This window comes from Stegastes partitus, unplaced genomic scaffold (genome assembly GCF_000690725.1).
Source record: "Stegastes partitus isolate 25-593 unplaced genomic scaffold, Stegastes_partitus-1.0.2 Scaffold457, whole genome shotgun sequence".
NCBI classification, from domain to species: domain Eukaryota; kingdom Metazoa; phylum Chordata; class Actinopteri; family Pomacentridae; genus Stegastes; species Stegastes partitus.
This window is the reverse complement of record NW_007578188.1, coordinates 55,362-69,101: the sequence shown is the minus strand read 5'-3', so window position 1 is coordinate 69,101 and position 13,740 is coordinate 55,362. Positions and strand designations below refer to the sequence as shown.

General features: G+C 39.9%; 1 protein-coding gene across 1 annotated transcript in view; it reads left to right on the top strand.

The window, feature by feature from the left end:
• The window catches only part of LOC103360659 (lipid phosphate phosphatase-related protein type 4-like), a 44,452-nt gene that overhangs the window by 27,567 nt on the left and 3,145 nt on the right, over window positions 1-13,740 (top strand). The window contains exons 5-9 of the mRNA XM_008286502.1: window positions 1,504-1,561; window positions 1,813-1,986; window positions 6,185-6,320; window positions 7,599-7,827; window positions 12,234-12,849. Of these exons, the coding sequence (XP_008284724.1) occupies window positions 1,504-1,561; window positions 1,813-1,986; window positions 6,185-6,320; window positions 7,599-7,827; window positions 12,234-12,849 (1,213 nt within the window). The remainder of the gene's footprint in view (window positions 1-1,503; window positions 1,562-1,812; window positions 1,987-6,184; window positions 6,321-7,598; window positions 7,828-12,233; window positions 12,850-13,740) is intronic.

The following is a 13,740-nucleotide window of genomic DNA, read 5'->3' as shown; positions in this document are numbered from 1 at the left end:
GGGACATAAATTTCATCACTTGCACAGCAAGGATTTCTTTGCGACACTCAGACTGTGTGCAGTCTGCAAATGCTTTCCTATGAGGAGAGACTAAGAAGATTTACTGTCATCCACACCTTTATAAGTCATCATTAAAGGGTTGTAATTGAAGTACTTGCCGGACTGTAGAGGTGTTTTGATACGGACGTACCCTCCATCGACAGTGTCCAAACACAGTGGAAAGTTCCAAGCTTTCTTTAAATCCTGTATCTTAGAATATCCTGTTAAACCTGGAAGTCACAGATGCACCAGCTGTGGATTTAGTTTATCACTCATCAGAAAAACACGATGACAGAACATTTAGTTTGTTGAGCAGATTTTTGCTGTTATGTTTTTCTAGTTTCTAAGCAAGCTTTCGAGTCAAGAGTTCATTTATGTAGAGCTGATAGCCAGATGGCAGGGCAGCACAGAGAGGTTCTAGTTATGTTTTAAATCATTTTTTTGCACTTGTGCATGTTGACACAATTATGTGGCTTTAGACAACGTACCTACATTAAGGTGGAATGAGTGCTGCAGTCGACTTTGTGTATATAGAGATCAAGCACCACAGTGCAATTTTGTCCTCTAGTGTTGCTTGTGTTACCACCCACTAAACTGTCACTTATCGTCAAGTGCACATAGCAATTTTCACGGCATTCGATAGCACAGGCTTCAAAATCACAAAAATGTTGTGTTTTACCAAAGCGATGAACAAGAGCACACAATTCAAACATGTGGATGCCTTAATTAAACCTTCTGACACAGAAACGGGCGTAATGAAAACATTACGAAATGTTCTGCGCTTCCCTCCACACCAGACCGCCGAGCAGCTCCGCAGTGAAATTATCTGGAGTATAGCAGGCATCCTCAGTCATCTTTAGCTGCTTTAAAAAAAAAAAAATCTCTGGGTATTTTTTAAAATTAAATCTCAAAACACCATTTCCTCTGCGTAATTAAAATATTATCTCTGTTGTGTAAACAGGATTATTATATGGGCATCTTTCTGTATGCAAATGTGTAAACAGAGACTGTTGGTTTTCTCTCAGTATTTATAGTTTATGCTTGTGACATAATTTGTACATGTGGAATTATATATGACCTACTGAGCAGTTGAGTATTTTTAGTGGATTAAACAATGGCCAGTCAAAGCAAAATGTGCCATTAAGCATTAATAAATGTATCATACACTCTATTTTGAGCATGATATATGAAAACTTTCGATCATAAGCTTGATGTATTTTGTAACATTTGTTCTACAAACCATTTATCAAAGACACAGCATTGGTTGCACTTCTTCTTGCACTTAATACGCTGCATTTAATAAACACCTGCTTGAGCACCAGACACATAAACACACACATACCTTCAAGTTTCTTTGAAAGTCACTTTCCGGTTCCAAATGAATATTCAGCATTGTCCTTAGCTGTCTAAACATGATAATTAGCATAAAGAACTCTGTGCCTTCCTTTCTTTCTGTCTTTATAGGAAGTCTTTCCCCTCCCAGCACGCGACCCTGGCTGCATTTGCTGCTGTCTACATCTCAGTAAGTGGTTCATGCACATATGTGGAATGAGTAGTTAGTAAAGGCTTCATCTGCGCTAATACATTTTTGTTCTAAAATGGCGTTTTAAAAACTATCCATGTTCAGCTGAGCATTTTCGCTCAGTTTCTGAAATAACCTCCATGTTTCAAAATGAAAATCTATCAGTGTGGATGTAGCTAGTGTCACCTAAAATCTCCAGCCAACACATATGCAAAGATGACGGCTGTCTCATGTGAAATTGTGTTTTTCAGATGTACTTCAACACGGTGTTGACAGACTCAGCCAAGCTGTTGAAGCCTCTGCTGGTGTTCTCTTTCGTCATGCTGGCCATCCTGGCCGGGTTAACCAGGATCATCCAGTTCAGAAACCACCCTGTTGACGTCTACTGTGGGTGGTTGCTGGGAGCTGCCATCGCTGTTTATCTGGTAATACTCAATACAGCAGTTTCTTCTAGTTCAGTGTTATTTTAGGCAGAACCAACTGTAGTATGTGTCTCAAACCAGCTTCAAAATATAATCTAGCTGGGATTTATAAATAAACAACAGATTATCAGTGATAGTGACGAGCTGAGAAACGGAAGAAAAAAAATCCAAATGAATTCAGTGACAGCTCTACAACTGTGATGCCAAAAATGATCAATCTTTAACAAAGGCATTTTTCAGACTTTTTGTATTTTATTTTGAAATAAAAGCAAAATCTTCATAAATGCTTCACATTCTAAGGTACTTGCAAAATGTTAAAGCACCAAGCTGGGGTTGAACATTCAGTTTGTTCAGTCAAATATTGTGCAGCAGCAATGGAGTCAACACAAAACGAGACCAATGTCAGACCAAAGACAAGAAACATTGGCGCCCGAGGAAAATACAGAGATGACAGGCAGAAGACAGGAGACGTGGACACGCTGCAGGGGAATTTTTAGTGAAAGGAGGGAAGAGCCAGATATAATGGACAGGACAGGATGATCTTTCACTTTGCCCAGTACGTGTGATTTATTGCAGTGACGTGTGGTGCACATCAAAAGAAGCTGCACTCATTCAGTGATACTCGTTGCTTGTCTTTTAGTAGAATAATATTGAATTTACATCACATTTAAAAATAGTTTCAACCTTCATGCAGCTCTGCGTCTATTTCCACACCCGTTACTCATGTTTGAAGTACTTGTGAACTCATCATGGCATAGAATTGTAAATATCTACATATGTTAATATCTATGCGGGACGGTCATTGCACATACTGCATATTAGCATGTTGTTCAGGGATGTGAGCATGACTGTTGAGGTCATGGTCACCTCCTTGACTTTATGCATGGCTATTCTGTTTGGCCAGATGGTCAACTCTATAAGAGTCCTGCTGGTTCCAAACTTCTTCTTCTATTTTACACTTATTGAGGCCACTGATCTCCTGGGAACACAACTTTATACCTTGACCTTTTGAGGCTTTATACTCTCATCATGATCTAGGCCTCACTGCACTTTTATCACAGGGATCTTCGCTATGGGAAACAACAACCTCCTAGCAGCAACCTACACGATGAAGATGGGAAGTTTTGGCAAGTCTGCTTGGTTCTGTTTGGGCTTAGCACTGCAAAAGCGATTGTGTCGATTGTGACAGAGCGTTTTTGTTCTTTTAACTGAATGATAATGAGGTGCAGCTGGACTATTTTCCAGCACTGACACAGCTCTGTGGAGATAGTGGAGGGAGAGATGACTAGTTGTTAGGTGGACTGAATATCAGTGTAATGTGAAGTGTGTTGTCTGTGCTGTTGCCTAAGTTATTGGTTAGGGTGTACAGTTAAAAGGGATACCAGCCAATCAGAGTTTTTTTGTTTTTAAGTAGGTTCTTAAAGTGTTCCTGCACATTCCTGCATAACAAAGTTATTTAGACGTAATAATGTCACTGCAGGACATGTGGTTCAGTACAGCTTTGAGGGCTGCAAGGAAACATGGGTGTTCAACTGTTCTGTGGAAGCTGGTGGATACTCGCACAGTATAATACCTCCCACACACCATCACCCTCCAGCCTACACACCCACAGATAGACACGTCCAACATACACTCACACAGACATGAGGCTGAACTGAAACAGCTACACACACACATTTACACACATTAACAGAGCACTCTTCAACTGCCTACACTTGTGTTTCTACCTTCTCCTGCAGGAAGAATCTCTGGCTACAGATATGCGGGGTTGTGCTCCAGAACAACATCTCTCCATCAGCTGATGCAGAATCAGTTACTTAACACAGTTTTATTATATCTGTTTCACTGGCAGAGGCCCAGCTTTTCATGCAAATGGAGCATTACTGACCTGGAACAATCATCTCTGTGATTAACTTAAGATTTTTTATCTTCCCTTTTCTTGTGGTTTGAGACTATGTAGCGATAATGATTAAACACATCAAGGATTCTGCACAGTACAGGCTTCATTGAGCTATTTTGAGGTGCTTTGTAACATCTATCAGTAGAACAGAAATGAAAAGAAAAACAGATCATTTGAGGCTGACTGGCAGCCTCCACTTGTTTGTATGCTGTAATGCATCACTACAGCACTGGGTCAGGTTTGGCAGGAAAAGCTGCTGATTAGTTGATAGCACAAAACAGAAATGTAATTACTCTGCCACTAAACAGTTTTTGTTGCAGTTGTAGAGCTCCAGCAACTTGTTTCCAATAAGATGTAAAGCATACCATGTGAAAATGTTGGCCATGGCTCTGCTCTGGCTCTAACATGGCAGTTGTGGTGCAGTGCACCTACTATGTTATTTTTCTATATTTCATACGTCTGCCTTTGTTTTTGATGACAGACTCAGTCCTTCTCGTCATGGAGGTTACCAGTGTAGCACAAATTTCTTTCTGTGCCCTTCTTCAGACTATTTTTTTCAGCTGCTCTTTGATGGAGGGGTTGTTTTGATCAACCTGTCTCAAAGATGTTCTATTGGATTCAAGTTAGGTGACTTACTTGTCCTGGTCAAAGCTTTCACTTTTTTCCTGTACAAGCTATTGAGTGATTTTGATGAAATGTGGATCATTGTTATGCTGAAATATTCTTCTTCCAAGCGTCTGCAAACTGGAAGTCATTTTGTCAGCCAGTGTTTTGGTTTTGGTTTGTCCACGGATGTTCATGGTGCCATCTATAAATATCATATCTCCACCACCTTTTGCAATCATCCAGACCCAAATCACCACACTCCCAGCTCCATGCTTTACTGTGAGAACTATGCATTCACTGTGGTAGTCGTAACCAGGTTCAAACATGTCGCATCTCATTAGGCCTGAGTTTTGTGTCGAGGAGCAACACCTTCCATAGAGGCTGACCTCCACGTTGTCTGAGCAGAAACTTAGATTTCCAGTGATAACAATACGCCAAATCTGAAGCACTTGTACGTCAGTTTCTCAGAGCTAGATTGTACAAGTAGCGCACTGTCCATTGCGTCATTTTAGAAGAATGCTCACTGCAACTGTGATTAACGGTGCTATGGACTGTTCTATACCGCAATCAGTGTCAGAATTAGAAATCAGAATCAGAAAAAGCTTTATTACCAAGTGAGCTCACACACACAAGGAGTTTGTCTTGGTAACCTCCTGATTACTGCAACAGCCATATTTCCACAAATTTTCAGTTGCTCACTGATCCTCCTGTATCCTTTTGCATCTTTGTGAAATCTCACAGATTTTTTTAGTTTCTGGGGCAATTCTTTTCCATGTGCAGCCATCACGGAGACATGCAGATAGACACAGCCCACAGGTCCAAAGCTGAAAAAGTTCTGGTGTTTACAGGTCATTTACTGCATTGAGTTTCTACATTAGCACTTCTGTTTCCAATCCAGCCTTTCCAGAGTTTGTGTTTTGAAGTGTTCATAAGGGGAAACACTCTACTTGTCAACTTAGAAGTCATGCAGTTATTGGAAGGTGACATAATTTGAAGCATTGAATATTTTGGTGGTATTACAGAGGGGTGTACTCACTTTGGATGAATACTGCAGTTCTCACCACTGGTAAAATGAGTGGATTGTTCCCGAGTGTGAGCAAGAAAAAGCTTACTATGCCAGTATGTGTAACAACAATTTGTGTTTTTGTCCTCCATTATTATGTCCATCGTCTTTAAAACCAATAGGTGTAGGTACCAGTATGGTCACATGCACAGGATGTAAGAAATCTGCTTGCATTCATCCGTTCTTAACTATTGACTGTATATGGGGGTTATAAGAATCACAAAAACTATGTTGTTTTTCATGGAACAAAAGAAGACGGGACTTGAATTAGGCATTTTGCAAGTTGGAAGCTGATGATTGGGTAATGACCTTCAAAGGCTGCCTTGTGGGATAATTTCAGTCCGCTATCTGGGGTATAATTATGCGCCCTGATGAAGTCATCCTCCAAAAAAAAAAGAACACTGCCTGATTTTAAACATGATCACGCCATAATTAGGGGGGGGAAAAAACAACAACACAAAAACAAAACAAAACCAAAAGTAGCAAGTTTAATCAGCAGCCTACATACTGAGTGTTATTCCACCGTTGATAACATGGAGATCATTTGCTCTTTAGTTTTAAAATGACAGATTGCAAAGTATTATTATTACTGTGTTTTAACTAGAAGTGCTCATGTGTTTTCTCATATGCAGGGTGTATACGCTGTGGGGAATTTCCAGCCAAGTGAAGATCGATCCAGAAGTCGACCACCTCCCCCGATCCTGAGAGAGCCCCCCCTCTCCTCCCTGCCCAATGTCAGCCAATCAGCAGTGAGCAACAGCCACCCAGGTAAAAACCACACATACCAGGTGTCTGCTGAAGCTACAGATGATCACCCAGCACAGTTTGTGGTTACTTCACTTATTTTTCCTGTTTTGGCTGATGAGTAATACAATTATCAAGAAAAAGAGAGAATTTACATGTTAATAAATAAAATAAAAACAGTTCATGTGTTTTTAATTTAACCATAAAATGACATTAAATCAGCTAAAAATTTTATTTTACAGATGTTTGCACTGAATTGAAAAAAAGATTATATTTATTAAGGATTGAAAATGTTCCCTTTTTAACTGTTATTTTACAAATTTTCCTTGTTTTGTTAAAATACAGATAATTTTCAGTATGTTAACTTGAAAAAAACAACTGTTAATAGTGTCCCCATAAAAAATTTGTATTTTTACAAATAGTAATTTATTCTTTCACAACGTATCATCATAAAATGACACTGGTTTAACGTATCAGTTAAGAAATAATATGATTTAACAGATATTTGAGGTTACTTTTTACAGTTTTGACTTATTTTTTTAAATTTTACAGTATTTCACTGTTTTAATGTATTTTTCTGGCACCCTTGCTGACAGACTTTTTTCTTTTTTTAAGTGTGACACATCAAATATTACAATATATTTTTAGAAAAAGAACTACACACAACTCATACTACAATGAGATGGTCTTGCACTTCTGTTTTTCTCACATTCCTAATTTGAGCATTGTTGCTGATTGAGGTAAAAAAAAAAAAAATGTCAGTACTTAATTTTAATTACTAATTATAGTTAAAAGTGTTCAGTGCCTTAAGTGGCCATTAAACTACTCAGCATTGATGGAATTGTCCTTAAAAAGGCCATTTTGATTATTTAAAAGGGGCACTTTAAAGTTGGAAGACCTGCAAGACACAGATTAAAAAATGTGTTTGTCAAAATTCACACAGCAGAGAGATATTGTAATTTTTAGACTCTCACACGGGTCAGACTCCTGAAATGGTGGCTCCTACACTCCCCATGATGCAGCTTGGTAGTGTATTTCAGTCGACAGTCCATGCTCCATGACAGAACTGTTTTCACAAGCCGAGGAGTACTTCTCGAGACCCGCAGAGTGATCGTATTGTAAAATTTGTGGAGTGCCTCTTTATTTTGTCACTGACTGTACTGAATTTGCATAAACTCACTTGAAGGGAAACTCATCATTTTAGAATTGAAGCAGATGTAATTTGAACCTCAAATGTTTGTTTATGATGACACTTGTCTGATTTAACATGAACAGAGAGTTTCCTTTGTTGTCCTCTGATAGTTCACCACACCCTGGCTCCCAGCCAACCAGAGCCCATCATCACGAGGACCTCTTCCCACGCCTTGTCTGCCGACCAACCATTACCCATCTTGACACGGAGCGCCTCGTACCGGGAGCCCTCTATGACCAGTATGAAGAGAGCCAGTGCTGAGGTGGAAGTGATAAGTCCATCCAGTCCGCTAGGCAATCGCGACAACATGATGACCTTTAGCAGCAGCACACTGCCAAGGTAGCTGTTTTTAATAAGGGTCTATACCCACAGGATCAGTTTGGGACAAAAAACAGATTTTTAAAAATCTGTTTAAAGGTTAAATGTGGTCTATTTCCCATAAATGTGGTTGGACTGTCTCTAAGGGTCATGCTAACTTCCATTCTCTACCGCCATTGTAGAAATTGTAGGAAATAAAGAGCTGCAGAAAACAGTAAAAGTTGATGTGATTAGTGCATCCTCCCTGCGGCTTTCCAAAGACCATGGTTTTTACATGAATCATTTCAAAACTTTGTTTACAAGCTGGCCCAGTGCTCGCTCTGAGTCGACTATTGATTACAGAAAACAGTAAACTCAATAGTCACCATGTGTGCATGGTCTTCCCTTTCAAAATGTTCACACTTACACTAAAGCTCTGCTGGGAGGAGTTATTTCTGAGATCATTTTGCAGAGCAGCTGCTACTTCTCCAACATGAGCACAAGCTAAATGGAACGCTAACCACAGCCTCACATTTAAATATACATAAACAAACCTGTGTGCAGGGATAAATATGCACGGTCATTCCATGTTGCTAATTTCTGTGTTTACTTTTAGTCAGAGTCAAAACAATGAATATTTAAAATGATTTATGAAATGAGGTTTTTTTGGAAGGCTGCAGGGATCATTTTTCCCCACATACAGTGTTTTGTGTGACTGCTCCTCTCTCCAAAAGTCTGGAGGTAGTCGTAGAGAGTGTAAAGTTAGTATGACCCAAAGAGCCACGATGACCACATTCATGGTCAATACACCAGGTTGAAATGAACCAGAATTATGTTTTAAAGTGTAAGTGGTCAAATCCTTAAAGGTCTGTTGACGGTTTTTGAGGTCATGCAGTAGCAGAGAAGAAAACTGCAGCTCATGCAGACAAGTTTGCTTTGTTATTTCAGCCAAACTGGATTGTTGTTCTCGGACAAGTTTTCTGCATTTAGCCTGTTAAATTATTTAATTTAGGGACTTGAGAAATCCACTTGATCAACTGGCGGTGCAGTTTTCTTTTCTGGATTTTGTGCTCTGCCTTTTCATTTCATCTAAAAATATTTAGACACACAAGTTAACTGTTAACTGCTGTTTTGGTGTAACGTGTATTTTTCAGGACACAAAGGCGTGAGAAACACGACGATATCACTTCTGTGTGTTCAGCCGTGATACTAGCATCAGTGAATTACTCGCTTGCCTTGCTTGATATATATATATATATATATATATTGTAACATGAAGTGAACGACTTTACTGTTTGCACAAAGCAGCCAGAAGCCCGTTAAAGAATATTTGTCAGGTTTGTAGAAGTCTACAGCTGGAACGAACCTGGGATTTATCAGGTAGTTAATTTTGGTAGCACATGCTTAGAGTACACTTGCCTCTGGTTAAGTTGAGCTTCAGAAGGTTAGTAAGGCTTGTGTGGCACTTTCAGAGGCTACTTGAATCACTCTTGGACATTATTTGAATGTTGCTTTGGCTGTTTCTTCATAGTAAACTGAAGTGGGGCTACACCTTCAAAAACCCAGCACAAGACCGGGAGGCATAAGCTGCTCATCCACAAATATTGGCAAAAACAATCCTATGATATACTGAGCATATGAACAGAAAGCTGAGATTTTGCTACAGGAGAAGTTCAACAACTTCTTGACGTTTTTTTGTGAATCTTTTATAAGAGAATAAGAGGTCAAACCTTTATGTCAAACTGATGATTGACTAAGATAACTGATGATTAGGAGTCCTTTCAGTCGACCTCTTCTTCCCACACGGTGGCTGAGGCTGCACACATTGAGACTGAAAGGTTCATGTCCATCAGCAGCTTGGCTCATCCCAGCTGTCCATCTTATGTGCTGGAGAAGGAAATATCCTAATAGATAGATTACATTAATATTCATGACTAAGTTCATTGCTTGCATAATAATTAATGCTACATATGCTGTAAATCACCTTCTTATTCATTTGTTATTAACTCGGTCCGACCGTGTGGACACACTTAGTTGGAATAATATTGGAAAATAAGAGTAATTTGTGTTTGATTCCAATCATTTCCACAGCTTTGAATCAGCTCTGCTGCTACCATGAGCAATCTGCACTGAGAGCAGCAGAAAAGTGATTTAGGAGGTGATAGAATTTTCTGTTCAACTGAGGAAGATACATGAAGGTCTGCGTGGGTGGAACTGAGACAACAACTCATTTGATAAATACCCGGAAAGCACCACTCCGAACCAGAATTGACACAAAAAGCTTTTTGATGGAATTTGCTGGGGTTTCACTGTAGAACTGGCTTTCCCCTGAAACACACAAGCCCTTGAGTAAGTCACCACTGGGTGATTCCATCTCAAGTCATCGTATCCTTTAGAACAATTTCTGCTCAACCATCTCTCTGATTTGCCCGAAATTTTAAATTGATTCTTCTTTTATGGGCTTTTGCCTTTATTCAGACAGGATAGTGAAGCGAGAAACATGGGGGGAAGAGCAGTAGAAGGACACGCAGCAAATGAGCCAATGGCTGGACTCGAACTGTGACCGCTGTGTCGGGGACTATAGCACCTGAACATGGGTCACCATCTTATCCGTTTGAGCTACCATGGCGCCCCATTTGCCTGAAATTTTTATAGCATAAAACATGAATAGTTATTAAGATATTTGTGAATTTTTAGCTTGATATATCAAATACTTTCCAAGATATATATATTTATATACTTTTTTTTATTATTGCCTGCAGATCTACTTTAAAAGGTTTGTTTTTTGCACAATGAAATTTGAGGCCATGTTTGGATGACAATATCTCAGGAACTATAAGATAAAAGTCTGAAACTTCCACCAGTATTTCCCATAATGCCATTAATTCAGTATTTGCAGTATTGGACAAGTAGATTGAATAGTCTGACTGGTGATGCATAAGTCAACTATTGGCATTAGCTTTAAAATATCAATCTAAGAAAAAAAAAAAATGCTTCAAGCACATCAGGAGTTGAACAAAAGACCCCTGATTGTTTGAGATAGAGTTACCCCATAGAGATTACCCCAAAAAAACGCGTAGGGTAGTTAGTACTAAATGAATATCCTCTCCAGACATGTTTGAAGATATGTAGGAACACTCTGCTGTGAAGCATTTGTGTCTAACACGGTCTTTACATGAAAGTCCAGTTATGTGGGTCAAATTTTGTATGATGACATTTGCTCCTCTCTCATTTAAAAATCCTGAATCTGTAAATATGCAAATATTTCTCATTTCAAAAGTTGTTACTGGAATTACAGGAGTTTAGAGTTGAATAATTTAACTAACTAACTAACTAACTAACTGTCACATTCTGACCATATATCAGTCCCTCATTTTGGGAATAAAAACACTGACTAAGTATGTGTCATAACACACAAATTGAAAGCTGGGTGGTTTAATCATGAACGAATGACGAGTACTTATGGGTGGGTGGACACTGTTACTGTTATACTTTACTCTCTTTTGCACTAAAAATGTTTCAGGGGCTCTTTCACCACCACTTAATTAAATACATGGATGCAAGCTTACAAATGAAAATATAATGAATAAGACAGGGCGTTTAAGTCTCAAACATTAATTTGATGGGTCGCGTTAACATAATAATGTTGGTAATTACACCAACTTAATATTGTGTCTAATTTAAAATAAAATAACTGCGTTAACGGAGCCTTTATTTATTTTTAGAGTTTAATAGTGATGCAGTACTTCAGTAAGGAGATAATCAGTGCAAACTTTTGTGCTGTGTCCTTTTCTCCATGACAAACCTCGGATGTGCTGTGGTTCACAGTGCAATGCTTTGGAAAGAGAAGCCAAGAGGTGATGTGATTCTTTGTGACTGCCACGCTCGAAATCCCACTTATTCCCACCGACCTCAAAATTGCTAAACGTCAGTCAAAATGCAGCTTAAAGTAACACCGATTTAGGAGGACAAGCCGGACTAATAATTAGAGTTAGCTACTAGTGTACACAGATACTAACAGACTACAGTATATACAAATATGAAACTAATTGCAGTCGGGCTGATACTGCAGAGAAAATAAAACTACTTTGTGCCCAAAAATATCAGATTTGTTGCTTTTGATATATTAATAAATTAAATGAACTTTAATTGGTATTATTAATGTGTTTAGACAAGTTTGGTTTTAAGCTATCAGAAGGTTGACCTAGATTTTTAGGTGAATGCACAAATGAGTCATTTGTGCTTTTAGTTAATGAATTTAATTGAAGAGTTTATTAATTGTACGGCATTAATTAGTCACTCGTGGGCACAAATTATTTCTTTCTCCATAATAGCAGTGTTGTAATCAGGATCTTGGTCAGCAGTGAGCAAATGAGAGCATGAACTCATTCTTGCCACAATATTCTTCTTCCATCTTGCTCCTATAGTTTCTTCGTCTCTTCTTTCAGGTCCCACGGAGGGTCCTCGCTGGAGGAGGGTCGTATTCCACGACGTCACGCCTCCATCCACGCCTCAATGGACTCGACCCGATCCAAACAGCTCCTCAGCCAATGGAAGAATAAGAACGACAACAGGAAGCTGTCTCTCCAGGTGATGGATGGAATAAGGCCGGCCTCCTCTTCATCTCCTCAGAGGAACATGGAGCTGCGTTGCTCCTCCGAACCATCTGCCATGGGCCTGGAGGCAGAGCTCCGCGCTGGGACCCACCTGCCTTTAGTCATAGCCCAGGAAGCAGAGCTACGCGCTGGTGCCCACATCCCAGTTCAGTACATGAAACTAGCAGCGAGCTCTGTTCCCATGGCCAACCATAATCACATGGTCCATAATGGCAGCACCGGATTGGCTGGTGGGGCCAGAGTGTCTATCCAGTCCCGGCCCGGATCCTCCCAGCTAGTTCACATTCCTGAGGAGGAAAATCCCACCTGCAAGGATCAGGAGAGTGAATCAGAGGACAGCATTATGGATGGAGGTGGATCAGTGAGGGAAAAATGGTTGAGAGTGGCCGAGAAGACCACCATCCCCTGCAGGCCGCTCAGTGCTGGAGGACAGCCACGTCTAATGCAGGTTAGAAACTCTTCTGCTTTGCCTGTTAAACACTCCCTCTGTCTTTCTGTGTCATGTGTATAAATCAAGGGAATTACTTGTTGCATTTAAACCTACTAGCACGAGGGCTAGACGTTATCAAAGTTCCATCACTTTTGTTTCATTTAAAGAGATGTGAAACAAGTAAAAGCATTGAGTACTTAGGTTGAATGCCTACATGAATGCTGCATGACACCCTGGACAGGTCACCAGTCTATCACAGGGCTACACTTAGAGACAGACAACCAAGCACACTCACATTCACACCTACGGACAATTTAGAATCACCAATTAACCTCAACATGTTTATGGACTGTGTGGGAGGAAGCCGGAGAACGCAGAGAGAATCCACGCTACACGGGGAAAATATGCAAACTCCAAGCAGAAAGATCCTGGGTGTCCTCACCGGGATGCGAACCTGTGATCTTCTAGCTGCAAGGCGATGGTGCTAACCATCAATCCACCTTGCAGTCCACTTTAGGATGCCTAAAAGAAAACTTTTGGAAATGCTCCTGACTCCTGAGGAGAAACAAATACTTTTGGAACTGATGATGCAGAGACTTGTGTTCGCTCAACTGTCATACGCGCCATTCTCTGATTTGTTAAAAATGGCTAATTCCAGGTGGATAGCAAATTTTAGTCATTGCTTCCCTTGCTGTTTCTGCTAGCAGCTGTTGTCCAGCTAAGGAAATCTAATGGTCTTGCTTTTTGCCATTGCTGTTCTTCCACTGTAGTATTTTTTACTAAGGATGTCCTTAGCATTGTTCTCAGACTGGGAGCAGAGCCAGTCACAGACATTTTCAATTGCTTGGGATTGGCACGAAGTTAAACTTGATTCTTTGTTTACATCTGTTATCACACTGACACAAACTG